Source organism: Rasamsonia emersonii (assembly GCF_000968595.1).
Source record: "Rasamsonia emersonii CBS 393.64 chromosome Unknown ctg1118621760327, whole genome shotgun sequence".
NCBI classification, from domain to species: domain Eukaryota; kingdom Fungi; phylum Ascomycota; class Eurotiomycetes; order Eurotiales; family Trichocomaceae; genus Rasamsonia; species Rasamsonia emersonii.
This window is the reverse complement of record NW_013563075.1, coordinates 14,278-42,245: the sequence shown is the minus strand read 5'-3', so window position 1 is coordinate 42,245 and position 27,968 is coordinate 14,278. Positions and strand designations below refer to the sequence as shown.

The 27,968-nt window shown below is 51.5% G+C and overlaps 11 protein-coding genes across 11 annotated transcripts; 6 read left to right on the top strand and 5 right to left on the bottom strand.

Moving 5' to 3' along the window:
• Nucleotides 1-55: 55 nt before the first annotated feature.
• On the top strand, nt 56-5,361 carry T310_5799 (RING zinc finger protein; the record flags this gene model as incomplete). The annotated part of the gene is made up of 7 exons (XM_013471345.1): nt 56-367; nt 435-828; nt 888-2,616; nt 2,676-3,523; nt 3,571-4,421; nt 4,480-4,779; nt 4,840-5,361. 7 exons carry the CDS (start codon nt 56-58, stop codon nt 5,359-5,361), a joined length of 4,956 nt encoding a protein of 1,651 aa, XP_013326799.1.
• Nucleotides 5,362-5,825: 464 nt separating this feature from the next.
• Nucleotides 5,826-7,188, top strand: T310_5798 (Leucine carboxyl methyltransferase 1; the record flags this gene model as incomplete). The annotated part of the gene is made up of 2 exons (XM_013471344.1): nt 5,826-6,108; nt 6,404-7,188. The coding sequence occupies 2 exons, from the start codon at nt 5,826-5,828 to the stop codon at nt 7,186-7,188; spliced, it is 1,068 nt and encodes a 355-aa protein (XP_013326798.1).
• A 393-nt stretch (nt 7,189-7,581) lies between these two features.
• On the bottom strand, nt 7,582-9,237 carry T310_5797 (Dihydrouridine synthase family protein; the record flags this gene model as incomplete). The annotated part of the gene is made up of 2 exons (XM_013471343.1): nt 7,582-8,904; nt 9,043-9,237. 2 exons carry the CDS (start codon nt 9,235-9,237, stop codon nt 7,582-7,584), a joined length of 1,518 nt encoding a protein of 505 aa, XP_013326797.1.
• Nucleotides 9,238-9,565: 328 nt separating this feature from the next.
• Nucleotides 9,566-11,239, top strand: T310_5796 (WD40 domain protein; the record flags this gene model as incomplete). Its single annotated transcript, XM_013471342.1, has 2 exons — nt 9,566-9,578; nt 9,765-11,239. The coding sequence occupies 2 exons, from the start codon at nt 9,566-9,568 to the stop codon at nt 11,237-11,239; spliced, it is 1,488 nt and encodes a 495-aa protein (XP_013326796.1).
• Nucleotides 11,240-11,949: 710 nt separating this feature from the next.
• Nucleotides 11,950-12,562, top strand: T310_5795 (40S ribosomal protein S25; the record flags this gene model as incomplete). The annotated part of the gene is made up of 4 exons (XM_013471341.1): nt 11,950-11,952; nt 12,030-12,093; nt 12,245-12,454; nt 12,540-12,562. 4 exons carry the CDS (start codon nt 11,950-11,952, stop codon nt 12,560-12,562), a joined length of 300 nt encoding a protein of 99 aa, XP_013326795.1.
• A 432-nt stretch (nt 12,563-12,994) lies between these two features.
• Nucleotides 12,995-13,942, bottom strand: T310_5794 (Heme/steroid binding domain protein; the record flags this gene model as incomplete). The annotated part of the gene is made up of 2 exons (XM_013471340.1): nt 12,995-13,555; nt 13,622-13,942. 2 exons carry the CDS (start codon nt 13,940-13,942, stop codon nt 12,995-12,997), a joined length of 882 nt encoding a protein of 293 aa, XP_013326794.1.
• Nucleotides 13,943-14,676: 734 nt separating this feature from the next.
• On the bottom strand, nt 14,677-16,017 carry T310_5793 (uncharacterized protein; the record flags this gene model as incomplete). Its single annotated transcript, XM_013471339.1, has 4 exons — nt 14,677-14,809; nt 14,869-15,552; nt 15,607-15,708; nt 15,767-16,017. The coding sequence occupies 4 exons, from the start codon at nt 16,015-16,017 to the stop codon at nt 14,677-14,679; spliced, it is 1,170 nt and encodes a 389-aa protein (XP_013326793.1).
• A 1,737-nt stretch (nt 16,018-17,754) lies between these two features.
• Nucleotides 17,755-18,693, top strand: T310_5792 (Short chain dehydrogenase/reductase; the record flags this gene model as incomplete). The annotated part of the gene is made up of 1 exon (XM_013471338.1): nt 17,755-18,693. The coding sequence occupies one exon, from the start codon at nt 17,755-17,757 to the stop codon at nt 18,691-18,693; it is 939 nt and encodes a 312-aa protein (XP_013326792.1).
• Nucleotides 18,694-19,764: 1,071 nt separating this feature from the next.
• T310_5791 (uncharacterized protein) lies at nt 19,765-21,267 on the top strand (the record flags this gene model as incomplete). Its single annotated transcript, XM_013471337.1, has 3 exons — nt 19,765-19,998; nt 20,031-20,283; nt 20,339-21,267. 3 exons carry the CDS (start codon nt 19,765-19,767, stop codon nt 21,265-21,267), a joined length of 1,416 nt encoding a protein of 471 aa, XP_013326791.1.
• Nucleotides 21,268-21,528: 261 nt separating this feature from the next.
• Nucleotides 21,529-25,493, bottom strand: T310_5790 (tRNA processing endoribonuclease Trz1; the record flags this gene model as incomplete). The annotated part of the gene is made up of 3 exons (XM_013471336.1): nt 21,529-21,548; nt 21,665-25,074; nt 25,474-25,493. 3 exons carry the CDS (start codon nt 25,491-25,493, stop codon nt 21,529-21,531), a joined length of 3,450 nt encoding a protein of 1,149 aa, XP_013326790.1.
• A 275-nt stretch (nt 25,494-25,768) lies between these two features.
• T310_5789 (BZIP transcription factor) lies at nt 25,769-27,751 on the bottom strand (the record flags this gene model as incomplete). The annotated part of the gene is made up of 2 exons (XM_013471335.1): nt 25,769-26,634; nt 26,698-27,751. 2 exons carry the CDS (start codon nt 27,749-27,751, stop codon nt 25,769-25,771), a joined length of 1,920 nt encoding a protein of 639 aa, XP_013326789.1.
• Between the last annotated feature and the right edge of the window lie 217 nt (nt 27,752-27,968).

Here is a 27,968-nt window from a genome sequence, read left to right as displayed (position 1 = left end):
TTAGAGCGCTCTGCAGTCCCGTATACAGCCTGACATCATCATTGGACCCCACATCATGAGTAAAAAATTCAAGTCGCAGGCCTCGAGCAGTCGTGCGGCTGCCGGTGGCTTCGGCGCTTTCGGTGGTTCATTTGGGGGATTTTCATCAATATCGTCTTCGCATTCCCATGCACCGTCTTCCCTGTCGTATGTTGCAGAGCCTCCGGATCTGTCCAAGATCTCAGAGCCGCAGCTGGTCGTTGCGTTCAAGAATCTCTTGAAGAAAGATGATATTACAAAAACAAAGGCATTGGAAGATATCAGAGACTATATCTTGAAACTCGAAGATCGTAGTGATAGTCTGGAAGATGGTGTGCTGGAAGCTTGGGTATGTCAGCCTGTTTTCTCTCGCAAAGGACTGAAAATGGAACATTATCATGATAACAAATTTCCAGACAAGGGTCTATCCACGTACTTCGATAGAGAATTCTCGGAGGGTGCGACAGCTTACACACACCATCCAAGGCCTCCTTGCATCTTTGGCGGGGAAACGAATTGTTCGTCACCTGTCCAAGGTGGTTGGTGCTTGGCTTGCCGGCCTCTACGACAATGACCGGCCAGTTTCTCGATCTGTTGTAGAATCTCTCACGCGGGTTTTTGCAACTGAAGAGAAACGAAGCAACCTGTGGAAGGTTTACCAAGGCCCAATTCTGGAGTTTGTGGACGATGTTATTCTCCACCAGACGGCTTTAACTCTGAGTGATGAAAGGGTAGTCAAGCCTGACGACGCCGAGGCCAAGTTCGCACGAGTTTCAGCCACAGCAATTCTGCTATTCAATCGGATTCTCAGTATGTGAACTCATCTGGGCAACTGTGTTTGACAGAATGACTGATTCTCTTTCTACCAGGCACCGCGTCGCCGCAAGAATTAGATAAAGACTCGCCATTGATCCATACTCTACTTAGCAGCAAGTCTCTTTGGGCGTTCGCGCACCATGAGGATCCTTTTGTGCGTCGCGCTATCTATAACCTTCTTCGATCCTCTCTAGCGAAGGGTTTCGACGCAATAGACTGGAAGATCATAAGCGGTGCGTTTATCGGAAAGTCTCTGTCGACACCTCAACTCGGATCCGCGTCAGAATTTTCCGAAACGCTTCTACAGTTGACGCAGGCTAGACCGCAAATATGGACGACAGATTATGCTGGGAAGTCGCCTGCAGTAAAGCGTCTCAATCAATATATTCAAAGAGGATCCCAAGGGGCTGCAGAATCGTATTGGCCAAATCTTGTGCAATTATTACAGGCAGTTCCGTTGGAGGTTCTTGCTAAATTTGGCACAAAAGGAGATGAAGAAGTACAGTTTGGTTATTCACAAGCATCGTCTCTTATGGACGCCTTTCTGGACGGGCTATCTTCGCGAGACGAACCTCGACACAACCTAAAAACAGGTTGGAGATCATACATCGACACAGGGATATGGCTTGCGACCCTTTTAGATGAAGGTGACAAGGTGAAATTTGTTCAAGGACAGATCACGCCAATATTTGAACAGTATATCAGTGGGACGCAGGGCGAATCCCGGTGGACGCTCCCACCCCAATCAGCTGAAGAGATATGCGCGGGTGGTTTTGTTAGACTGGCTGAACATGGCCACGAAGTCACATTGAGGTCGCTGTGGACTCATGTTACTGAGGATCTGCTGAAAGCAGTCAAGATCTCCTCACCTGAGCAATCAAAGGACTTCAAGCCATCGCAGGACGCAGTGTGTGCGAAGGCAAACCGCTTCTTCAGCCTAGAAGCCGCTGTCCTTGCTCTGGCCTCTCAGTCAACAACTGGGTCTCGCATATTGAGTACTTTTCAAGAAGCAAGTCTGCCGTTGTTGGAGGGCTCCCTTCAATCATTACATACGCGAAATGGCAAACCTTATGGCGCAGCAGCCATGATTGAAGAAGCTATTCGCAACGTTCCAGAAATCGTGAAGAGCTCACAGCCTTTAGTCAGTTCTCTTAAGGAAAAAATCCCGGCCCTTTTATTTACTCCCTCTGCTGATAGGATTATGTCTATTATTCTGCTATGTCGGAGGTGGGATGGCTTCGATTCGGTGTTCCAGGAGTCTTTAGAGCGGATGACTGAAACAGAACTGGACGAGTCGAATATGCCGGCTCTTCAAAAATTGCTCTCCATGATTGACTTGAAGGAAATACAAGACCGCCCCCGTCTCGATTCCATCGTGATGCGAAGTCTGGACAAAGCTCTCAGGGGAAAGAGAAACGAGTGGCCCCTGTTGTATGCAGTGGTCGAAAACAACACATTGCCTGACTCACTATTGGATCGCATCGTCCTATCCATAGTGGATGCCTTGTCTTCAGAAGATAATGTGACAGAAGCCCTATTTGGCCTTTCGCAGATCGCAACCCGGAGTCCGGCTACACTCCGACGCTTCAGGAAAGAAGTTCACGGCTCGAAGTTGCTAGCCAGGCTTCTTTATCTCACGGAGTCACCGGATGATGAAATTGCTCAAGGCGCAGAAGCTTTAGAAAAGAAACTCAAAGATACAGTGTCTGGCGATGTCGGCGCTGAATCGAACATAGATATTCTCAAACATAGTTTCCGCGAAGTCGGCCCAGAATCACTCTCGTAAGTGGCATTTTCTGTGTCTTGTTTTCTTGATGGTGATTGCTGATAGTTTCTTGAAGGGTCGATTCCTTGGTCAATATTGCAGAAGAATTGTTCCGAACTGCCAAACCAGAAGAACAGCATGAGTTAGCGAAAAATATCCTACCAAGTCGGCAATCATGGAAAGATTCTTTGGAACCGTTCTTAGGCCTGCCTCCACGACCCTCGACCGCTATCACCAGCCCTCTTGGTGGGATCGTCTACCTCATTGACCATAACCTGTCCGATTCTTTTTGGCAGAAACTAGAAGGTGTATCACGAGATTCTGACCGTTGTTCATCTGCTTTCCGACTGGCGTCTTATGTGGCAAAGGTTCTTTCTCTTCCCAATGTGATGGAGTCACTAGGCGCGGAAGAGAGAGAGACCTTGTTCTACTACTTCCCTCTGGCAATCCAGTTGATTGATGACGATCTTAGCATCGAAGGGTGTACCGGCATAACCGGTTTGGAGGACTCAGAAGACCGGGAGGAATACATGGAGATCGTCAATCGAGGCCGTTCTATCATCAGTAGTTGGATCCACTCTGACGCACGTCTCAACTCTGAAGATAGAAACTCTATCTCAGAAGCATTGTTTAATTTCTGGGAACGTAGCCTCGAATCCCTGGAGGATACGTCTCCCGAGAGTTATAGAGTTGGAGAAGCCTTTGCGAAGATCATGTCAGAGGCTGAGACGCGCAAGTCAACCAAGTCTATGGATTCGTGGGTGGAACTGTTGAAGGAAATAAGAAAAATCAATGTTGTTCGCGCCGCGGCTACACTCCTCGTTTGGAGGCATTCGATCATGTCCAATCCTGCTGGGACAAGGCTCTGCAATGAATTGGTTGCCGATGTTACAGGAATCAACCCACAGAAAGATCCCATTGAAGGTAAGTAAATTGAGTATATATAAATGATCACTGCTAATGGATTTTAGGGTTGCAAAAATTGTCTCTCCTTAATATCCTGATTCAAGGAGAGGAAAATGTCGTGGAGTCTATTCCCACTCAGCGACTAGTTTTCCTTGTGAAGCACCTTATCCAGTGCTTGCAGTCAGGTGTTGAATCCATAAACATCAAAGCAGAGACCTTCAAAGTCCTGACAGTTGTCCTTCGGCTTCTGAGCGAAATTTATGGTTCACATTGGGCTGATACGATTGAGATCTTGAACACCACCTGGAAAGAGACGAGCGGCGGCGATGAAGCTCTGCCTGCACTGCACGGATCCTTCAGGCTCTTTGCGTCCTTAAAGTCTATGGCAAACGGTGAAGGAAACGATGACCTGGAGGATGCATGGGCAGAGTCCAAAGCTGAACTGATTAAGAACCTTGTTTCAACCCTTCATAAGCTAGGTATGTTAACAGCCCCCCTCAAGGTATGGAGGTGGAGTGGAAGACTAACGGTTTCTATTGCAGATTTTTCAAGTTCCTTCCATCAACCTCGGGACATGACGGTAGATCTACTACGTCGTCAACTAAGTACGGTTCCCGTTGACAGCCTGCCAGGAGTCAGTGATCTATTTCCACTCCTGGCGGCCAAGAGCCGTGGAATCCAGCGAGCCGCGTACGAGGTTCTCCATCGATTTATTCCACCGGCCCAACAACAAGTATCTTTTGATGTGGCATTGTCTAAAACCACCGTGAACCTTCCTGATGAGCTGCTGTCTTTGTTACTGGAAGCTCCGACAATGGAGTCACTAATCGCGTCATCTGGTGACGATAAAGTGTGGATTGGCGTGCGATCCTATCTCTTGAGCTGGAAGATAGTGTTTGATCACTTTCCGAACGCTGTAAGTATAGGAGCCATCGACCTTTGATCAGAAGCGTCTTACTAACTGGTGTGACTAGTCGCTACCGGTCCAAGAAAGCTACTTGTCGAATATCAAGGAACATGGTTCATTAAATCCTCTTCTTGACTTCATTTTCGACTTTCTGCAAAAATCCCATGGGAAACTCTTGGATGCGTCCAAATTCAACATTCGCTCATTTGAACCCGACGAATCCGAATCAGCCGAGAAGGAGACCCAGTGGCTTCTTGTGCATCTGTACTTCCTGTCTTTGAAATATCTCGCCAACCTCACCAAGACTTGGTGGATCGACAGTAAAAAGCGCATCAAGGGACCTGTGGAATCATGGACGGAGAAATATGTAAGACCGTACATGAACATCAAGTCTGTTTTTTAAGGTCATACTAAACAGAGACGACAGATATCACCTCTGGTTATCGAAGATGCCTTGACGAGTGTATCTGAGTGGATCACGACGCAAGACCCCGACGAAGAGCGTCAGCTCTCAGTCAAAGTCTCCGTCAAGGCGGCCGAACTGGTTGCCAGCATCCCCGTCGACGAGGAATCTCCTCCGGTAGCGATGGCCGTCAACCTTCCACCAGCATATCCGCTGCAGCCTGCTCTGGTTACCGGCCGGAGTCGGGTTCTCGTAGACGAGAAAAAGTGGCGGAGCTGGATGTTGACTATCCAAGGAGTGATAATGTTCTCGAACGGCAACCTGGTGGATGGTCTGCTGGCGTTCAGGAAGAACGTGCAAGGCGCGCTGAAGGGACAGAGCGAATGCGCCATCTGTTATTCGGTCATCTCGACCGACATGCAGACCCCGAACAAAAGATGCGCGACTTGCAAGAACACCTTCCATTCCGTCTGTCTGTTCCGGTGGTTTAAGAGCAGCAACCAGAGCACATGTCCTCTGTGTAGGAATAACTTCGTGTATGTTTAGGTGAGGGGTGCGTGGTTTTAGAGAGCCATCCTGTATTTCACATCGTTGAATCTTCCAAAAGTAATGTTTCGTTTCAAGAGGATTATTCCTTTGATGGGCTTTCGATATGCATATGTCGATGGTTCTGCTAGGTAATACTGTACATATATACATACACGAAAAACAGCGGAATGAGGCTATTTTCAATATATAATCAGTCTTAAAAATATAACCACGAGAATCGAAAGACGAGAAAATCCCGTAAGGGTGCCAGGTCTAGACCTGTCTGTTGAGATTATTATGGGAGCGGATCGAATCAACGGCGCGCCTCTCAATGCATTATTACATCTACTGCTCTGCGGGGCAGACAGAGCGTCATTCCACCCCACCAAAGCTCCATTGGCGGTCTTCACATCCAGAACTGAGCTGCTTCTCCCTTCATTATTAGTATTATTATGTATACATAACTTTCTTCTTTCTTCTCCATGTCCGCTCCCCAGATCCCGAACCTCAACACGCTCCGTCGGGGCGGCGGAGGTCGAGGCCGTGTTCTCCGGGGCCGCGGCGGAGCTGGCGTCAACAACGATGACGGCAATCATCACCACACAGGCAGTGCGGCCAAAGACAGAGTCGTGCAAGGTACAGATAACGACGCCAGCGTGTCCCGATTGAGCGCGGTGGAGCTGGGATACTTGGACGATCCGTTTGCTAGGGTATTGACTCCCTCTACTGGTCCTGGGACGAGACGGTTTCCTATCATCAATCGAGGTATGTCGATGGATCTGATAGTCGCACATAACATTGTAGCTGTACAGTTTGTAATGTACTTTATTAACCTTGGATTGTGCATCTCGAAACAGGAACCTACGTCCGGACTACTGCGATCGATGACCTCGTCCATCGCTTCCTCGACGAACCCGACGATGGACAGCCCCCAAGGAAGAAACAGATCATCTCGCTGGGCGCGGGCTCGGATACGCGTGTTTTCAGACTCTTTTCGAAAAGGCCATCTCTACGGCTTGTTTATCATGAGCTGGATTTCCCCGTGAACACAGCGGCAAAGATAAGGGCGATCCGTTCCACGCCTCTCTTGCAGAAGGCGCTACGTATCGAGAAGCCCTCTGGAGAGAAGGAGAAGGGGAGGACGATGTGACGATTTCCGCCGAAGGTGATGCGCTGCATTCACCGTTCTATCATATCCACCCTATCGATCTAAGATCCCTTGCCAAACCGCCTGCAGCCGACTCGCAGTCGCATACCTCTTCCGATTCTCCTTCGGACCCAGAGCATACTTCTTCACAGGGCAATGCTCCTTCCGTTCTCCTGCCAGGAGTTGATACTTCACTACCCACGCTACTCCTTTCAGAATGCTGTCTAGTCTATTTATCCCCGGAAGATGCTGCGGGGGTAGTCGATTACTTCACAAAGACTCTCTTCCCACGGCCTGCTGCTGGATCTGACGCCGTCACCCCTCTGGGATTGATTCTGTATGAGCCCATCCGCCCCGACGACCCCTTCGGGAAGACAATGGTCTCCAACCTCGCTGCACGAGGTATTCAGCTCCAGACTCTCCACAGATATGCGTCGCTGGATGCTCAGCGACAGCGGCTCCGTGACCACGGGTTCGACGCGGGACAAGGGGCCGCCGATGTGGACTTGATCTGGGAGCACTGGGTCAGCGACGCTGAGAAGGAGCGGGTAGCGAGATTAGAAATGCTGGATGAGATGGAGGAGTGGAAGTTGCTGGCGCAGCATTACTGTGTTGCTTGGGGATGGAGAGAGGGAACTGGTACTGCTGCAGGAGCGTTTGATCGCTGGAAAGACGTCCAAGCGCAGTCGACATCTTGATCTGAGAAATATCAGGAATTGGGTAATCTCATACGACTGAAACTGTTTATTTGTTCGACCTGTAATAGATAAATAGTAATACTCAGGCGGGAAGGCTCTATGAATAATGAAATGAATCATTGCATTTCGAAAAGTTGGAAAAATTGGAACTGTGATCTATATGCTTGTGGATCTCTCTCTCTATAAACATGAGCATCGCGCCAGGCTCTATGTGCATGCAAGTATTTCCGGGTATAATAAATTTATATAAACTCTCTCATCATCCTTATAATCAGTCCCCATAATCAGTTGGGATCAAATAGAAAACGAAAAGAAAGAACTATTTGCAAAGAGATAAAGCAAGCAGGTGACTAGCACCGCAAAAAGAAAGAAAGGAAGACAGAAAGAGAAATTTCACGCTTGCACCGTCACAGCTTCCTTTTGAGTAGGCTGTTCAGGAGGAGGGACTACTGCTTCCTTGACTTCAACATCAGAAGCAGGATTGGTCACCTTGTTATCGTCTTTCTTCATAGTCATCGCCCCCAGCTTGACTGCTTCTTCGGGCAGAGGACGGATGTATGGCTGACAGACCCACCATGGCCGACTGTACTCTGCCACAGTAGCCTTGGTGCCTGACAGACTGTCGTCGCCCTTGTCGACTACAGGGCTGTCGAATCGTTCTGGATACTGCTCGTATTCCAGAATGCCAGCCTTGACGGCGTTTTCGACCATGCGCAGGATTCTCTCGTACTCGGCTATATCGCCTGTTCGTGCCTTCGCCAGAGTGTCCCGGATATCCGTGTGTTTCGAGACCAAGGGACGGAGCAGCTGGAACAGATGGCCTTGCATCGCGCCAAGGTTGGGGTTGACTATCTTCTTCTCCTTGTTTCGTTTCTGCTTCTTCTTTGGGGGTTCTTCGACCTCGTCACCCTCTTTTGCGTTTCCGTCGTCTGTCTTCGTCGCGGTGTCTTTCTGCACCGGGTCTGACGGAAGGAACAACGGCTTTCTTTCAGGGACTGGCTGTTCCAGAACGTATCGGTAAATGATATCCAGATACCGTCGAAAGATCGCATCCATGCGATAACCGCCCTTTCCATTTCGACCTCGCCAGTATTCTCGTCCTTCGCTACCGACAGGGGGCGGCTCACTAAAGATGCTGGGATCTGACAGGTTCCCTTCGGCACTCATCACACCATCCGCTCCCGTGGCTTCCAGACATCTTTCGATGTCGTCATGGTTGAGAATGTTGCCATTCGCAAAGATCACAGTCTCCGGAGGCAGGTTATCCCGGAGATATCTGATATAACTCCAATCTGCCAGGCCGGTATTGTGACCTTTCTGCTCTCTCCGACGCCCATGAACAGTGATGATGCTAGCGCCTGCAGACAATATCATTTTCGCATACTCCAATGTCTTCTCCTTCGTTTCAAGGATACGAAACTTGGCTGTCACCGGGATCGGGAGTTCCTTATGTAGTGTGTTGATCAACTTGTAGATCAGATCCCAGTCTTCTTGCAGAAACGCACCGTAATGCCCTTTCTTCGCGATTCCCTGTGGGCATCCAAGATTGAGATCAACTGCGTCGCAGTAGGGAGCAACAAGGCGAGCTGATTCCAAGAAATCCTCCGGGTCATTTGCGCAGAACTGCACGAAAAGAGGGCGGTCTAGGGCGGGATTGCCGTCGAGATAGGGTTCCTCGCCAGCACCGTCTGCAGTTCGGCGCGTCGGCTGGAAGTACTGCGCACGGAAGCCAGCCGTTTCGCGCCACAATCGAGCGTGGAACATTGGGGAATAGGCAAGGAGTGGCTTCGAGTCATCTTGTTTCATGAAAGAGCGGGTGAGCATACGCCATGCCTTCTCTAGTCAGCACCGTACTGGACACTTCACGCTTTCACTAGGTAGGGAGTGTCGTACAAATTCTGACCTGTCCACCATGGGAGCTAGAATATATTTCGGGCTCCCAATACTTCGGTAGAATTCTCTTCCTGTCAACTTCTTCCGAGGAGCGGGATCTGAGGTTTGCTCCCTTGGGCCCTCAGGGGCCTCGGGCGGCGCTTCTTGCACCGCCATTCTGAAAATGCGCGATCGTAACCTGGAGAGATGTTTGCCCCAACTAGGGGCAAGGAACCGCAAGAGCCCTATCTTGGTTAGATAGCTAGTCTCTCGCCGTCTGCCTGGAATTGATCACTGTGGCAATGCATTCATGAACAAGGGCGATAATTCTTCTCCAGCGGGAGATTGGCGTATATTCTTTTTTATCTGGTCCGGAGTAACTTTGATCCGCAAATCTTATCTTATCGACGCCGGTCCCGCTGCGGGACACAACCAAATGTCGAGACGCGAACCCAGTCGCGCGTATACTATTGGGATGCTGGACACAATTGACTTTGGAGGCAAAATGGGTTTACGGGGTTTGTGAAACCATACTCTGAGCGGTTCCACTCAATTGTTGTGCGGGGATTTAGCTTTCAACGCAGTCTGTTCTTCCCATACGGCGTTGCCCCATGGCTTCGCATACCAGCGCTGGAGGTAAATACAAAGTTTATCTTCTCTTCAATCTCCTGTCTCGAAGCCTCTAATATTGTCTTAAATCTTAGTGTCTTCGCTGATTGCCGTCTCACGCCATGGGGATTATGTTGTGCGCGCGAACGGAAAAGAACTCTCGGTGCACACAGCCGCAGAGTTTGAGGGCTCGAGGATTCTTCACTGCACCAGATTGAAAGAACCATTGGCGTCGCAGTTGAAATTTCTAAAGATTTCCTCCCCAGATACTTCTGATGATGATAACGACAATACATTAGACCTTGTTCCACGCCAGCGCTTGCTCTGCTCCAGCGACAATCGCGTCTCTGTCTGGGAGATCAATTCCATGGAATGGGCTGCCGACATTGAAAATATCGACCCTACAATAATGCACGTGGACTTTGGAGCCCGGGATGACGAGGTCATTGTCTTTCACTCCTGGAACTCAAAAGTGACCATCTTTAGTCTTGACTCGGGGCGCAGCCAAGTAATCAAATCACCCAAATTCTGCAATCCCAATGGTTACAGCTACCGTCCGCGAACACGGCAGCTTGCGATCTTACTGAAGCCTGAAACGAGCGATCTCCTCACGTTACATGAGATACAGACGTATGAGCTCATTACGAGAGTGACCTTGCCTACTGTAGATGCTCAAGGCGTGAGATGGAGCCCAGACGGAAAATGGATTGCAGTCTGGGAAGCTGCAAGCGCTGGCACGAAAGTTCTGATATACACGGCCGATGGACAGCTCTTCAGGGCTTATACGGGACTGTCAGAGGGTGACGACACTTATGATCTCGGTGTGAGAACCATAGAATGGAGCCCGGTTGCAAATTCTAATCGGAGCTCCAAATTCTTAGCCGTTGGAAAGTTCGATGGAACCGTGGATCTTCTCAACAGCAGAACGGTAAGAGAACGTCATCACCATACCAGTGGACTTCAAACTAAGTTGTCTCAGTTCTCCTGCACCACTTCGCTTTTCCATACCCTTAATGTCGATAATTATTCACCAGCAATTTGGCGGGAGCGGCTTGACGGGAGCCTTGAATACACTGAGGCATCTCCCTCGTCTGCGTTTACTACGACCTCGGAATCATCTGGTCTGCCTCGCGGCGTGTCGATGATTCAATTCAGTTACAATGGCGAACTCTTGGCAACTTTGGATCAATCACAGCCGAATATTGTCTGGATATGGTGTCTGACCTCGCCCGTCCGCTTGGAATCAGTGCTCGTCCACGAACATATTGTCAGACAGTTTTCATGGCACCCTAGTGAGCATGAGCTCCTGGTGACAACGAACAACAGTGCGATGGCTGCTGTCCACCTCTGGTCTCGGAACAGAAACCCCATTATTGCAGCCGTACCAGTCGCGCGAAATGATGCAGGGCGATATGAGATCACTTGGTTCGGGTCTGTTCGCGGAGAGCCTTCTATGTTCTGGTTCAGCACCCCGGACGATGCCGTTCTCGGATATATCACTCTGCAGGATGGACATTCACAGTTTAATGTGCTTCATTCTGTAAGTAGGAGCGGTGACATAATGCAATAGTCGAAGACAGTCATGGCAATTAAACTCATTCAACGGTCAACTGCACTTGCATATCCAAGTCTTGCCTCTGACCGTGTTGGGGTGAAATTATTTTTAGAATAGATAGATAATTAGAGTATTTTAAAATCCATATCAAGGAACATTCAATGTCTTAATTCTCCAAAATGATGTTCTCAATGAAGTTGATTTCATAGATAGTCTTTGTCAGCCAATGAGGACACTGGAATATCAGCAGTCCGGCTGAGTTGAAAAGTGCAACAATGAAGCGGTCCAATAAGATACAGGACACGTGATTTCCACCAATGACCTCGATAGAGAGGTCAGCTGTGTGAGGCACTCATATCTCCCATGTGCAGTATTGCACACAAAGAGAGTCCAACCAGTTACATGATTTCATTCTCCTGGAATGTCTTACACAGATGGGATAAGCGGAAAAGTCAGAAACGGTCAAAATGTGCAGTGAGGTTTCCCTGTCACGTGAGACTTCCTATATTGGTTAGTATACTTTCATACCTCCGTAGCAAACTTCCATTGGCGAGACACTGCGCATGGCAATGAGGGTTTAGGGCTCAGGACCACACGGCGCTTAGTCATCCCCCACTCGCCAATTTCGCACTTGGCCTCGCCTCGCTAAGTTCAGTTCCTGCTGAACAAAAGGCTGTTGTCGCTTCTTCTTCCTTCCCCGTTGAAGAACCACCACAACCGTCAAAATGGTGAGTCGCTGCGCCAGAGCACACCCTCGCGTTATTATGTCGTTGAATTAGTTTTTATTGACATTGATCTCCCTCAGGCGCCAGCAGCGACGACGACCTCCGGCGGCAAGAAGCAAAAGAAGAAGTGGTCCAAGGGCAAGGGTACGTTTTGACCACTAGTCTTCCCCCGTCGAGTTCCATTCGAGAAGCGATCCCAGAACAGAAAACGGACAATTGGATGGGGGAAAATAAAAAAAAAGACGTCCGAATTGATGGATGGCTAACGTATCGTCTTCTTTCTTTCCCCGTACAGTCAAGGACAAGGCCAACCACGCCGTCGTCCTCGACAAGGCCACTTCTGAGAAGCTCTACAAGGACGTCCAGTCCTACCGTCTCATTACCGTTGCGACCCTGGTCGACCGTCTGAAGATCAACGGCAGCTTGGCCCGCAAGGCTCTTGCCGAGCTCGAGGAGAAGGGCCAGATCAAGAAGGTCGTCGGTCACTCGAAGCTGAACATCTACAGTATGTGCCCTTGGTCCCGATACGTTTAAGATCCAGCGATTTGTTTCTCTTTTTTTTGGGCTCTTGCTAACTCGCCATCTTCTAGCCCGTGCTGTCACCGCCGAGTAAACGCCTTTAATCCATTCCCGGTTCTTTCTTCCGAATAACGGTGTTTTTCATCTCCTTTGTTACGATATCCTCTTTCCAAGAAATCCCGAGAGAACTTCTGGGCTGGTGTTCAACGGCATAGTTCGGAGTGTGGATAGTTTAAAAGACAAAAACAGAGACGACTACTGAACGTGTCAAATAAAAACGAGACTTCGAGAATTGAATCACGATCACGGTCTGGCTGGCCGGTTGAAAAACAACTTCTTTCGTTAGTTGCACTAGATATGATTGTGTAAGGTCAATCAGGTTCGTAGAGTAAGATCTCAAGCCCATTATCTACCCAATTGTCCCAAGTACTATACAATGCAATACCCAAATCACAACTAAATAAAAAAGGTCTTATTCAACTCACAAACATATACGAATAACACAACACATTATATACCCAATTAATTAGTTACTTTTCTTTCCTTTCCTTTCGGCCTCTTCCTTCTTTAGATCCTTCCGTTTGGGCCTATTCCTCTGCGCCGCTTCACAAAGCGGCCTCTTGGTAGGCTTGGGCTTGGACTCGGACTCGGACGCATTGTCATTTTTGGCAGGGGTAATGACTTTGCCCACCTCGAAATACTTCTTATGATCGCGGTAGAAATTCACCCAGTGTGCGACCGTCTCGCGGACCTTGGCCTTGGCCAGACGCAACTCTCTCTCCCTGCGCAGCTTCCGGTCGCGACTGCTCAGCTTGCGCTCCTCCTCGTCATCCTCGTCGTCGACGGGGATGAACAGCTCCTCCGCCCCGTCCAGATCCGGCGTCAGGTCCTCCTGGAAACAGCCCGTGACGAACGCGCGCGTCGCGTCCCGCCCCGTGAAGAAGTTGTAGCTTCCGCCCGGGCCGTACATGCCGCGGTTGGCCGAGACGTCGAAGATGGTGCCGTTGATGGCGAGGTAAATGGGGAGGGACGGGTCGGTGCCGTTGTAGAGGGCGAGTTGTTCCGGCGTGAGGTTGATGGGGCCGCGCTGGATAGTAGCCAGGAATGTTAGCTGAATATTATACCACTACCTGGTAGGGAGGTAGATACGTACGAAATACTGCACCACAAGCGGCCACCGCGTAAACCACGGCCGGTACCCCCACAGAAACGACTCCCTCGAAGTCATGTAGTATGACATGCCGCAAAAGGCGAGCACCAGCGTGACCACGACGCGGACGATATCCAGGAGGCTGATGCGGGCATCGTCTTCATCGTAGTAGCGTTTCGTTCTGCTGTGCTGCTTTTTCGGTTTTTGTTTTTCTTCTTCTTCGCTGTCGATCTTGTTGTGCTCGCGATCTCGATCTCGATCTTGCTCCTGTTCCTTGGATGCTGACGATGGTTGTTGTACTGGTCTCTGTCGGACTTCGGACATTTTCTCTCTTTCTTCTAACGAACACGCTGGCTAAGGCCAGCTGTCGCTTTGAAATTTTAGAACCCTTTATTTTTCTTTTTTTGTTTTTGTTTTTCGAGATAATTCCTTGCTCGAGTATCAATTGTTTATGACCTTTCTTCAAAAGGCGATTCAGATATAAGTGGTCAATTTGCTTGTTGTTCTTTTCTTGCGGAGACGGATGGATGGATGGATGACTTGAGATAGGTTGATTACCTCAATTGCTATTCGCAGAGCTATCTCCGCAGGTACTCCGTCGCTAATCATCGGGACTAATTATCACCTGTTTCCAGGTTCACTGTCCATATAGTTGAACACCACCAGCGTTTTTATTTCTTTTCTTTTCTCTCTCTCTCTCTTTTTTTTTTTTTGGTGAGTCGCTCGCACTATTTCGACAATTCCTTATCTAGCTTGACAGTCTTATCAGAAGAGGCAAAAAAAAAGTCTCGAATCGGATGGTACAGTACATTGTCTCTCGCATCGTTCCATTGCTCGTAGCCGCAGAGTTGTATTATACGTAATAGTTTCTAAACTAGATACCAGTCAAGCTTTGCAAAGAAACGCCCAGATCCCAAATCCCATTCTAATTCCAACAGAAAAGAAATCAAATCAAATCGTAGAAACTGCTTTTCATGTCCCATGTAAACAACAAGGAAATCAGGTCATAGCAATACAGAATTTTTTCTACCTCAGTGGAAACGAACAGCGCAATTCATTCATTCCTCTTGTTCCCAGCCGCGTGAGAAGATTTCGTTCAGAGCATCCTGGAAGATGCGGCAGTTCATGTCGATCAGGCCCTTCTTTTCCTTCGCTTCCGGGTTGCGGATTACCGAGACGAGGCAGAGATATCTATAATAGATGCAGGTTAGCAACCGAATCGGCGCACGTCTTCAGCCGGCCAGACTCACTTGTTCATCTCCATTAGGTGGATCATGCTGTGATCGTGCAGGATCACGTGGCTCTCTGCTTCACGCATCTGCTCGCCCTTGGGCTTGCGGTCCGGGTGGTCCCATGAATACAGCTCGGAAATGTCCACGATGACGTCGATGTAGTCCGAACACATCTCGTAGCAGGCCATATCAACCGGACGCGTATCGGACGCGATGTAGATCTTGCTGAGGACATCGAAGAGATACGTCTTCTCAAACCCGCAGTTGTTGGCCAGGATGTTGATTAGGTTTTCCAGCGTCGGGAGCTGCGGGATCAGCTTCTGAATGACCTTGCTGAAGGCTTCAAAGACTGAGTAGTCATAGATGGAGGTCAGATAGTAATGCACAGGGGCGTTTTCGTATCCTGCGTCGCTGAGCTCGTCTGAGATACGCTGCACGATGTCCTGGAAGGTATCCGTGCGGTACTCCTCCGACAGGCCGTCGACCTTGTGGATAAATACTTCGATGTTGATGTTCGGGTAGTATTGCTGGACCGTGAGGATCGTGCGATTCAGCCGGGCCACCGAGTCTAGGTAATCATCCTGCGCGTCGATCACCCAGACCAGCGCTCCCAGTGTACCGAAGATAGCCTCCAGGTCGAAAGACGGTTCCAAGTATTCCAGCTGACCGGGAAAGTCCCAGACCTGGAAGTCCATAAATGAGCTGGAAGCCATAAAGTTAGTGGGCCGTCGAATTTTCCAGGAATATAAGGCTTACTGTATGGAATCCTTCTGTATCCGGGTGGTGGACTCCAGAAAAAGGGTTTCCGTGGGAGGCATCTTGTGGAAGACTACGCTAGAGATCGAAGACTTGCCACTCCTGCTCATAGTTAATTTTTCTGCTTGTATTCCGCTGCTAAGAAGATGGAATAACCTACCGACGGAGTCCCATCAATAAGAGACGGGGTTTCTGGTCACGGAATTTGCGACTAGATGGCTGGCCCGGCCTGCCATGGCCTGGTTGTGCCAGCGCCTGATTCGCACCCTGTAAAATTCCCTCAAGCCTTAGCTGCGAACGAGTCCTGATGATCGGGGGATGGCCATGCAGTATTGAGCTATCAGAAAACACTGCGCGCTCCGGGCCTTGTTCCACGACGGTCCGATTACGACGAGGAGGAATGACCGACATGCCGAGAGAATGACTTCGCGGCGAGAAACACTACAGGCCCAATATCCTCGAGAGAACAGGAGATCAACGACGATAAAGCACACTGGCAAGGGAATCTTTTATGAGGTGAATGAGGAGATCGATTGGGCACATGCTGGTCATTCTCGGAGAACAACATCAAGCTTCTAACAGCGGAAGGTCACGCAAACGACCAGGGATAGAGATACGGGAATCACAAGGCCAGACACCTTCAAGGCTCTAACTGGCAAACAAGAGAAGACCCAACAGAAAGAGAAACTTTTCAGGGACAAAACAGGGAGCTATGAAACATCGAGCAAAAGGTACAGAATCACAAGTGCGAGTCTCCATCGCAGCGAGGATCCGAACGTGGAACGAGGCGGAGGTCCCGTTGCTTAAAAGCCGGCACAGACAGAAAAAGACAGGGATGAATCAGGGACAGGAAAAGCACAAGAAGCGGTCACTTACGTCCATGGCCGCAATCTAGTCGTGACGGCACCGTCGTCGAGAAACCAACAGGCGGTAAGGGTCAAGACATCTGAAGACGAATGATATCAGCAAAAGGCCTGGACAGAGCGCGATTGGTGGACGGAGAGGCCGCTGGATGATTGTTACCCACAAATGAATGAATGAATCGAGTCTGGCAGGAATGTGAGCAGGAAGAAGGCGCTGTTTTCTCTCCGTGGTGATTTCACGTGAGGCTCTCTGCCCCTTTCTCTGCGACGCCGGAATGTCGACCAGCGTTGGAGAAATCGAGTTCCCTATGGCCTTGATATGTATGATGACACAGATGGCAGCTGCCTTCTGTCGGAATTACTCTGATTGGGTTGTGGCCAGTCCAAAGACAGAATGAAGAGCAATTGTTGATATGGGCACAAATCCCCACAAGCCGCGCCGCAGGGAAATGCTACTGACGTTCTTTACGCCGTGAGCCCCTCGAATGAGATGTCTGGATCGGCAGAGCTGTGACCACAGCCAAACAGAGGCCGGTGATTGACGGGGGGCCTAGACAGGGTTGGCAGTCTTGGGACGCGGGGAGGAGGCGGCGGAGTGCCGGAGACCGTGATGCTGGCGTCGGGAGGATCGAATTAACTGCAGCGAGGTAACTCGCCTTCGGCTCCCAGAAGGCAGCTCCGAGATTGGCCAGGCAAGCGCAGAACGTGCGGTGTGTGACAGGCGCGCAGCACGAGACAGGGAGATTATAGATACGACAGGTTGCGCGATGCGGTGGGGAGGGCGGAGTGTGTTTAGCTGCAGCGAGAAGCGCCGCCGCAGCCGCTAGACGACTGTAGCAGCATAGCTACCTACTGTCAGCTCCTACAAGGCCGCGCGGCACAGAACGATCAAAATTGAAATTCTCTGTGGATAAGAAATAGATGAAGTAGTTAAACTAGCTACTACAGCTACTACTCCCTGAAGTACTCCTAGAGGAAGAGATAGACTGGGCTCTTGGCCCTGCTTACTCCGTACTTTCTCGCGTATTTTCCCTGTAGAGTTACGAATGAAGCCTCATTCTGCCCCTGTCTCATAGGAACTGTATCAAGTTCGTCGAAGATAAAGACGCCATCACTCATCTTGGGATGGGTCACGTGTGGCTATCCCGCTCTTGGTCTGGTCTCGGCATAAAATCGGCCTGATTTATGACGCCGTCCAGACATAGTCCGCCTTAAGTAGGAGCTCTCTTTTCTCCGAGAGGCCGTTTCTTCTTCCTGTCGTATACAACTGTATACGATTGGAAGCATGGAACTGCCCAGGATCTTCAGCTACCTTGGCGCCGCCACGTTCGGCGCGCTGCTGGTGAGGCTCGCGCAGGAAGCCTATCTCTATCTTCGACCATCGTCGCTGTCCCGTTATCGTGCTCCAGGTAAAGAATCATGGGCGTTTGTTACTGGAGCGAGCGATGGAATCGGTCTCGGCTTTGCCCACGAGCTCTGCCGGCGGGGCTTCAACGTCTTTCTGCATGGTCGCAATCCGGAAAAGTTACTTCGCGTGCAAGAGCAGCTGCGGACGGCGTATCCCACCGCGCAGACCAAAATCATCGTCTTCGACGCGTCCAACCCTAGCGAGGACATGGAGCGCATTGTGCGAGAGATCGGCGATGCTCACCTGACCGTCCTCATCAACAATGTCGGGGGCGGGACAGGCGTGTTCCAAGGCTCTCCATATATGCGACTCCAAGATTATTCTCACAAGCAGGTGCAACAATTATTCAACATCAACGCCGTGTTTATGGCGCAATTGACGAGACTGCTGCTTCCGATTCTGCAAAAGAATGCGCCTGGTCTGATCATGAACATATCGTCCGCAGCGTCTGTTGGAATGCCTTGGCTGACCATCTACTCTGGCGCCAAGGGCTTCGTCAACTCGTTCAGCAACGCCCTGGCTGTCGAAATGAGGGCCGAAGGGCAAGACATCGAGGTGATGGACGTGATAGTGGGAAGTGTGAAGACCGCTGCGAATGACGTGGAGGAAGGCTTTTTCATCCCAACTGGCTGGACGATGGCCAGTGCCGCGTTGGACCGTGTCGGTTGTGGCTGGTTGATGGCCTGGGGATATTGGCGACACCGAGTTCAGGGGATTGGACTTGACATCTTTCCGCTGAGGTTCATGCAGAACATGACTATCTCCCGCCTTCGAGAGTTACACAGAGTGTACGAAGAAAAGGAAAAGCGGAAATAACGTTAAAAGCACATTATAGGGGGAGAATGATTTTATCGTCATCACCCCTACCATAAAAGCACTGACTTCAGTTGTTGCACACTGTCACATGCTTTTATCAAGATTAAGTGAACATACTGCATATTAGCAGAATATATAGGTAGGAAGCCCGCCTGAAGAGTAGATAATAGACTACATAGGAGAAAATCCTTGGCATAGACCAGGTATTTTCTCTTCGAACCGGTCGAGCCAAGCCAGACCTGGAAGGCTTGGGTGGTTATGGAATAGCAATGTTGATTGTTTTGATCTTAAGTTGAGATATTAAGCTGTGCAACATGATGTGTATGATATTTTGCTTTGAAAGAGTCAAGAAGGAAGTATTTATCGTGAATTTTTTTTTGGCCCTAGGGACTGTCAGGATATGTCTGTTGATCTAGACTGCATCAACCCATGCAGTACTCTGGAGTAGTCACTTCACCGCTTACCTCTCACGTAATGCATCGGCATTGCCCGCCGTCCCCACCGCCAGACCGCTTTCCAGCATGACCGCTTGTTAATAATAATAACCATTGCGGTCTCTGAGCAGCCCAGCTGTTCGTCCAATCGTGCTTCCTGCACACTTTCGGGGTTGCGCTGTCGTTGTCACAGCTTTTCAGTCCAGATGACAACACTGACTCCCCGGGAGCCCTACTCCAAGGAGGAGTTGGAGCGGCTCTACCCCAAGAACCTGAAGCTGCAATTGGTTCAGGTGGTGAGTATAGTGTTTTCAGGTCGAGAGAAAAAAGAGGAAAATAGCTGGCTGACTGATGTTGATTCCCAGTTTCTGCGTCATGGTACTTCTCTGTTGGAATGCTATACGAAGTCGTGATACAAGCTGACTTGCGCCAGGCGAACGGACTCCCGTTACCGCTCGATTCCAAAATGCATGGTCCATTGCTCCCCGTTCCATTTGCTCTATTTTGCTGCTAACTGAATTGCGGATAGGCGGGCCTCCCAGCATGTAAACAGTCCCTTCAAATGCCCCTAGTCGCTCGCTTCTACTGACGTCTTCGAGACTGGCCGTACTGCTCTATAGCCCGCCGGATGACCGCGATGGTGGCTACCAAGGAGGACCTTTCGACATGGGATAACTTTCAGTGGCGGAGGAGAATGGAGGCTTTTGGCCACAATGACGAAGCGGTCATTGCAGCTGGCCCGGGAGGGGAGGCAGAGGGGATCTGGCAAGTACAGACATACATGGATACGGGGATCGCGCTTGCTAACGGGCTTCCAAAAGTCAATTCGGGGAGCTCACCGACAAAGGGCGGGAGACGACGTTTGCTCTGGGTCAGCGGCTGCGACATCTGTACGTCGACCAGCTGGGCTTTATGCCGAAGATCAAATCGGACGCCGAGGATATGTATCTCCGCGCGACGCCGATCCCTCGTGCACTCGAGTCTCTACAGCAGACATTCCGGGGCATGTATCCTGCGAATGCTAGGACAGCCGACTTTACTCCGCCTATCATTGTTGCCAGGGCACTTGCGGACGAGACTCTCTACCCAAACGAGGGCAATTGCCGACGGTTGAGGCAGCTTGCCAAACTTTTTGCGGACCGCGCAGCGGAAAGATGTAACTAATTATATTCGATGTGCTCGTAAGAATGCTGCTGACCATCATCATGTAGGGAACAATTCGGAGCAAATGGACTACTTGAACAGCCTCTGGTCGAAATGGATGCCCCCGAGCTCCCCCAGGGTTGCCGTCGATTCTCACCCCCGCCTGTCGGGAATTATGGATACGATCAATGCCAGTCTGGCCCATGGACCGGCCACTAGACTCCCACCCGCATTCTACGACGAGAAAGGGCGCGAGATCATGGACAAGATCGCCGTGGACGAGTGGTTCTCGGGGTACAAGGAGAATGTGGAGTACCGGAAACTGGGGATTGGGGCTCTTGTGGGCGACATTGTCGACCGGATGGTCAGCACGGCCGTGGAAGGAGGCTGGCGCAGCGAGACGAGCTCTGGCAGCGCGAGCCCAGGGAAGCCGATCAAGTTCGCTCTCAGCGGATGCCACGACACGACGATTGCCGCGATCCTGGCGAGCATGGGGGCCTTCGAGAACGAGAAATGGCCGCCGTTCACTTCGTCGATCGCCATTGAATTGTTCTCGACTGCGGACCGGGCCGGCCACGAATCAGCAGGGAATGTCCTGGAGGAGTTTTCGAACCCAACAGATACTTCCTCTAACAAACAGTCCAGCTTTCTCTCCTACCTGATCGGCCGATCATCACCGTCACAACAAGCCCCGACATCTTCTTCCCCCTCACACACCGCCCGCACACCGCTGTCAGAATTACCCGAATCAACCCGCAAGACCCTACGCAACCACTACGTCCGAATCCGGTACAACGACCGACCCATGCGCATCCCCGGGTGCGCGGCGAAACCGACCAACCATCTACCGGGCGACGACACGTTCTGCACGCTGGAAGCCTTCAAGGAGATCGCGGACAAGTTCACTCCCAAGCAGTGGAAGAAGGAGTGTCAGGAGAACATTGACGAGGGGATTTTTGGCAAGGATGGGAGGGATCGTGTGCCTGCTGGGTATTAATCAATCAATTGATTGATTACCCTAGGGTTGGCAGGACAGGACAGGACATTACTACCTATTTGTTTTCCTGATCAACTATTAGAGCAAACTAGAGCAAAAATTATTTAATAATGATAATAAAGGTTTAGGTTCAGCAGTGGATAGACAGAATGCTGGAATAATGAGTGAATGAATGGCATACCCTATCTGTATTCTGTACTCTGCACTCTGCACAGTTTTTTTTTTTAGTCTATCTCAGCAGTGCAACTAAATTCATTTAATTTAATCAAAGTAAACAATAGCTATTATACAAATAATATCTCTGACATATCTATGATATATGATATGTTCCTCAATCTGGTCCGTCAAGCTGAAACACGTCCAGCTTTCCCTTCTTCACCTTCCTCCTCACACTCACCATCACTCTCATTCGTCGTCCACCCACTCTCCGACTCGCTGGCACTCCATACAGAATGCTCTTTCGCCTTCGGAGGAGCCGTCTTCTGTTCAGGTTCCGGCGCGACCTCCTCAGCTTGCGCCCACTTCTTCTTGTTCTTCTTCTTGTTATTAGCCTGGGCTGCCTGCTCTGCTTTGCGCTGCTCTTTCAGCTTCTCGGTTTCTTCTTCGGATGCCCGTTCTAGGATGTCGACTAGCTTCTCGAATGCTGGCGCGTAGATCTGAGCGACCGGAATGTCCCGCACCCGGACGCGCATGTAATCGAACGCTGCCGCAACGGGCGCTCCGAGCTGGTGCTGCTGCCCTCGAGAAGACTCCGAGCGGGGACGGCTGGTCAAGGTGAGGTCGTCGCTGCTCGACATCTTTACGTCCCGCAGACGAGGGCTCTCTTCAGGTTCGTCGGGCACACCATCGTACATACCACCCGCCATCTGGGGCACATCCTCAGCCTGCACTGATTTTGACTGCGGGTCGAGATGGGCGATTTTCTGATAGCGTTGACTGAAATGTGTCAGCATGATCATGCGCGCCCGCATCCGGCGACCGACTTCAAGCGCTTCGCTTGTGGTCGAGTGTTTCTTGGCGAAGGCTGACCCTGCCATGTCGTCCTGGAACGTCGCCTCGTGGATGAGCACGGTCGAGTCCTGCCCAATGGAGACAAAACTGGCAGACGGCCGACAGTCGCCCGAGTACGACACCTTGAAGCCATCAGGGAACACGAGAGACACGGCCATGGCGCCGCGACAGTGCGACACTAGGGTCGTGAGGAGGTCAGAAAGCCCGGTGGCAGACCGTAGGAGCGGACTGAGCGGCGAAGACGGGTCATTGAAGCGCAGCGTCGTCGTGGCAGGGCGCGTGTCGGGCAAATGGGAATCCACATACGTTCCATCTGCACGACAGTGGCGGTAGGTAAACGACGTTTTGATACTACCGTCGCGCTCCATAACCGGATTTGCGGCCAGCGGCACCAGCTTGTCAAAACCGTAGTTCTCGACCGCAGCGTACTCCTCAAGCCACTCAATCATCATCTCCTCCGACACCACAAAGAGGCGCTTCTCCTTCAGAATCTTCTCCATATCGGTCTCGATCACGTCCGTCGAGGGTGTCCGGCCCGGGTAGTTTTCATTGTACCATGCCTTGATCACCGACACCGTGCCCAGATGATGGTCTGCGTGCAGATGGCTGATCCAGATCATGCGGAGATTCTGCAGCACCTCTCGCAGCTGGTCAGGGCGAAACACCCGCTTCATCTGTCCCAGCGTGTTTTCACCACAATCCAGCAAGTAGTAGCCGTAGCCCGGCACCTTCAGCAGGGTCGAAGAGACGTTGCGGTACTTGGACGGGGCCGAAGACCCGGTGCCCAACGGGATGATCTCTGCCTCTGCACCAGGGAGATCCTGACGTAGCTCCTTGAGCCTCTGCTGGAATGCAGGCTTCTTCATCCGGTGCTTGATTGTGGAGACGCGCTTCTCAACCGCGCGGGGAATCCGCTGCATTGCCTTTTCTGGGTTGAAGAAAGGTGGCACCTCAGAGCGATTCAACCCAAAATTCGGCTCCATGTCAATAATCAAACCACGCTCCGCTGGCTCGAGTGGTGAATTCTTGAGAGCCTCGATGACGCTCTTGGAACCGGCCGTAGGCGTCCCCTCTTGCGGCAGTGTCACGTTGTCATGAACTGGCACAGAGAAGTTGTCACTGTTGAGCCTGGCAAGGCGGATCGATGAGCCAGCTGCACTCTGCAAAGCCAAGTAGTTGGGGCAGTAATCGGTGCTGGACACGATGTGTTTGCAGTGGGACATGCGCGCAACAAACTCCTGGAGTCGCGGATGCTCTCCCACGCCAGGACCCAGAATCCAAATGAAGACTTCCAAGCCTTTCGTAACCGCTGGTGATTGCCACTCGGGACGGGAGACCAGGTTTTCAACGTAGTCTGGCGACGGCAGATCGATGATGGCAGTTGCCTTGCCAGGCCGCGGAGGTCCAAGAACCATGTCAGGGGTGATCGTCTTGCCATCCTCCGATTGCACGCTCTCTCCTTTTGTGAGCTTGGCATAGTCTGGTCCCCTGCGCACTTTCAGCTCCTGCGCTTTCTTAGGATCGAATTTCCCTCTCAGGTCATGATTCCGGACGACATAGGAAATCGCCTCCTCTGCTCGACTCGTCGGTGGAAGCTTCTCGATCAGTGCTCCTGGCCATGGAAGTCGAACAAAGACCTTGATATCAGGAAGGGGCTCATCGCCCCCGGGCATTGGGCCAGTATACCGCTCAAGGTCTTTGGTCTCGGGATTCCGGACGAAAATGGTCGCGGGCATTCGGACGCTAGACAAAGGCATCTCGACCAGTGAATCCAGCTGCCACGTTGAGTTGAACATGTTGGTCACCACACTTTCACGCATCAGCTGGTCTTTAACACGCTGGTCAAGCGTGTCGGTGTCGGAGGTCCGCTCCTCGAATTCGTCCAGACTTCTCTTCCTCGGGCTCTTTGGCTGGCTCTGTGGTACGCCCGCGGGGTTCGCAGAGGTGGGCATAACCGGCATTACCCACACTTTAATGTGGTTATCCGACCACGTAGGCTGTTCGAAGGGGTCGCCCTTCTCGTTGACATCCCGAGGCAACGGAGTGTCCGGCCCATACTCCTTCGTATACAGCGGTAACCCTTTCCGAAAGATAAACCTTCGCGCAGTTGCCACAGTGTGCGCAATGTTCCTTCCACCATGAATCGTCAAAGCGGTCCTCTGCTCGTGCGTCGGCTCGTGCGACGACTCGGGCGAGCCATCCTTGATCGTTGCCGCCTGCAGCTGTGTAGTCGCTGACTCGGACTTCTTCTGCGCCTGGCGACGAGCCTCTTTCTCTCTTTCCTGATCCTCCAGCGCGGCGGTGGAACTGGCGTGGGAGTCTGCCAGAGTCAGAACCACGCCTAGCAGTCCTCCAGTATTGGCCCACTCAATCCGCCCGGTGATGAAGATTTCAGACAGGTAGGAGTGCCTGACGCCATTCTCCGTAAACGCTCTTTGCGTGCCCTCGGATACGTGACCAAAAAGGTACCGTTTCTCGGGGAAGTTGAGGAGGATGGAGGTACCGGGAGTATCGGCGGTCGGGGTTGTAAGGATCTGGTAGAAGAACTTCATAGGCTTATGTAGCGGCACCGAGCCAGGCGAATTTTCCGATCCCGTGTCCGGACGCGAGTCCGCGTCGTAGATGAGGTATCTGTTCGGCGAATATTTGGTGGTGTTCTCTAATCGAGGTGCTGGAAAGACATGGACGTTAGGGCCCAAGACAGACTGCTTCTCCGCCAGAGGCGGCTCCCTCGGCTTAGCACCACGGCGAGAAGTTCTGAAGGATCTGGATAAGCTCCAGCGAAGCCCGTGGAACCTGCAGGGAGGCAGCACAATCGCCTGAAGCAACACTGCGGCCGGAGATTGCAGAGTCTCCTCGCGGAAGGCCGTCGAGAAAAGGCCCCCAGATCTGCGCAGGGAAGCCAATGTGACTGCTCGGGACGATTACCGGGAAGCTCTGAGAATCATTCAAGAACAGAGGGCATTGCAGACCTGGATTAGTATGAGAGATATTGCTCCGAGAGTGAAACGGGTGAATTTGGAATAATGTTGTGGTTTGCACAGGCGCCCGCCAACTTTTTTTCTTGGTCTGCGGATGATCGACGGAGGACCCGTGACCAATTACCTAACAACGATGCCGGCTTGTCCTCGACAGGCTCCTCCTCTACAGCTCCACGCAACTACGAAGCTATGAAATTAGGAAACGGTGATTTACGTTCTAGAGACGGAATCCATGTTAATTCCTTCAATACAGATTTCATTTCGGATGACGTGTTATAGACACACATATATCGGTACCCTATCCGTCCACAACAGAAGAACCCAAACCCAGAACATTTCCCTTCACTGTTTTGACAATCCCTATATATAGCCCAAACGCCCGAAACAGACAACCAGTACAGACCTTTCAATCATATGAGAGAAGAAGGTAGACAAACAGAAGTAACAAAAGAAAGTCGAAGAGATTGTACTGCAGACCTCAGCGAGAATCACGTAGTCAAAAGGAACGTTCATAACAAGTGAGATGTCATCATTGACACGCGTTGATAAGCGGCTTCCATGCTGGCGCACAGGCGCTCAAGACGATGCATTGTAGCAGCGCTGACGTCGGCAGATTCATCCTCGACAACAAGCTCGTAATGAGCAAACACCTTTTCTGGATCGATCCCACCAAAGAGATCGTCAGGAATTTCCGAGGAGGACTGGGAGGTCGCTGGCGCCTCGTCAAGGAATAAAGCAAAGGAAGGATCCGACTCATCAATCTCAATACTGGGATCAGCAACACCGGTGGTCTTGGATTCGGCTTGCGCCGTCTCCATGACCGGGGGCCGTTCGAGACAAGGAACTTCATCCTTGGCGCTGTCGGGGGCCAAGTCAACAAAGTTGGATGACTTGCCCGACAGCAAGTCCATATCGATGGCAGGACCTTCGGGAACCTCCAAGACAGCGAAGACGGTAGGAGCATTGGTAAAGTCCATATCGATCCCCGAGTTCCAGCCAGGTCCATGGATGCCCATGCTAGGCTCTGGAACCATGGCCATGCCCACCTGGAGGTTCTGGTGGACCTGGAAATCTTGGGCTGCGCGGTGCGGGTTGACGTCCTTGTGAGGGTTGGGGGCTACGGGAGCCTGAGATGCAACCGGTTGTGGTTGAGGGGGCTGTGGTTGAGAGACCCGCGGTGATGCCTGGAGCTGCGGAGGCAACCCGTTCACGGTGAGATCGTTCAGGAAATCCGAAAAGTGAGGAGACGATAGAAGCATGCGGGTGAGATCCGTAAGGCGTGCATTCTCTTCAAGAAGGGCACGGTTCTGCAAGCGCAATTCGTTGGTCTCGGTGGTTTTGGCCGCGACCTCGTTTTCCAGCTGACTGATATACTCTGCGGGACATCGTTAGTAAACGGTCAGACATAGACATTTGAAACTTTGAAAAAAAAACATACCCTTTCTCCGGGAGCGGAACGCACGAGCAGAGACCTTATTGCGCAACTGGCGTCGTTCCTTGCTGCTGAGTTTCTTGCCTTCTTCGCTGGCCAGCAGTCGCTCATCTTCGTCCATCTCGTCCTCGTCTTTCTTCTGCTTGGTCATCTGCGGGAGAACGGGAGGTTGTGGTGGTGGCAGATCTTCACGGCGAACGGCGCTGTTCTGTCTGATCTGCTGCAACAGACGGGAGATACGTTCCTCGACGACAGGATCCACCGGGCGCGTACTCCGATTCTGACGCCCTGCCTGTCGGGCCTGTTCCTCCACACGTCGCTGTTGCTGCTGCTGCTGCTGCTGACGTTGCTGTTGTTGACGAAGCATTTCTTGTTGCCTTTGCTGTTGAGCAGCCCTCGCCATGGCGGCTTGCTGCTGGTGCATGCCTGGATACATGCGGCCAACCTGGGTGGTGGGTTGTCCAACCGGAGACATTTCATGGCCACCCAGCGCATTTGGATCGATGAATTGGGTGTTACTGCCACCGTTGCTGGTTTGGAAATAGTAGGGTAGCGCGTTGAAGTTGTCCGCCTCGACATCCATCTCTGACGGGTTGCGCGAGGGGGCCGTTCCGAAGTCGACGGACGTGTCCTCTTGCTTCAGATTGCTGGGGCTGGCAAACACATCTCCGTTCATGGTGTAGCCCTGGTGTCCAGCACCAAAACCCATGCCTGTCGTCTGGTTGAATGCCATGGCATGCGCGAGGCCACCTGGTGGGAGACCGGTTTGTTGCTGGTGATCTTCGTATTGATGGCTGGGGCCCGGGAAGGGCATCTGTTGCGACTGGGTGCTGGCAGCGAACGCGGCACTGCTAGCATCGCTGGAGCTGGTGTCGGAGCCGGTCATCGATGGTTGCGAGACGAGGGAGGGTTTGGACTTCATGGAATCGGATGACGAGTAGGCCAGCTGGTCGAGGTTGAGGAAGGCGTCCAGATCGGCATCGTAGGAGGCATTGAGGTTGGGGAGCGGGGAGGCGGACGAGGCGGCTGCGGAGGGCAGCTCGCCTAGAGTAGAGGTCATTGTCGACTGGTTCAGAGACCGAAGGAGGGTATGTCGTGTCGGGGATTCAATCGACGAGGGACGAGGGAATGACGGGAGAGCGAAAGGACTGAAGAACAGCAGGCAGGAGAGAGAGCAAGCGAGAGGAAGGGGCCAGATGGATAATAATGAATGAACGGGGAGCCAGGGAGATGTTGGCGGGCAGGGGCCAGCAGGCGAGCGAGCAGGAGCGCGGCTA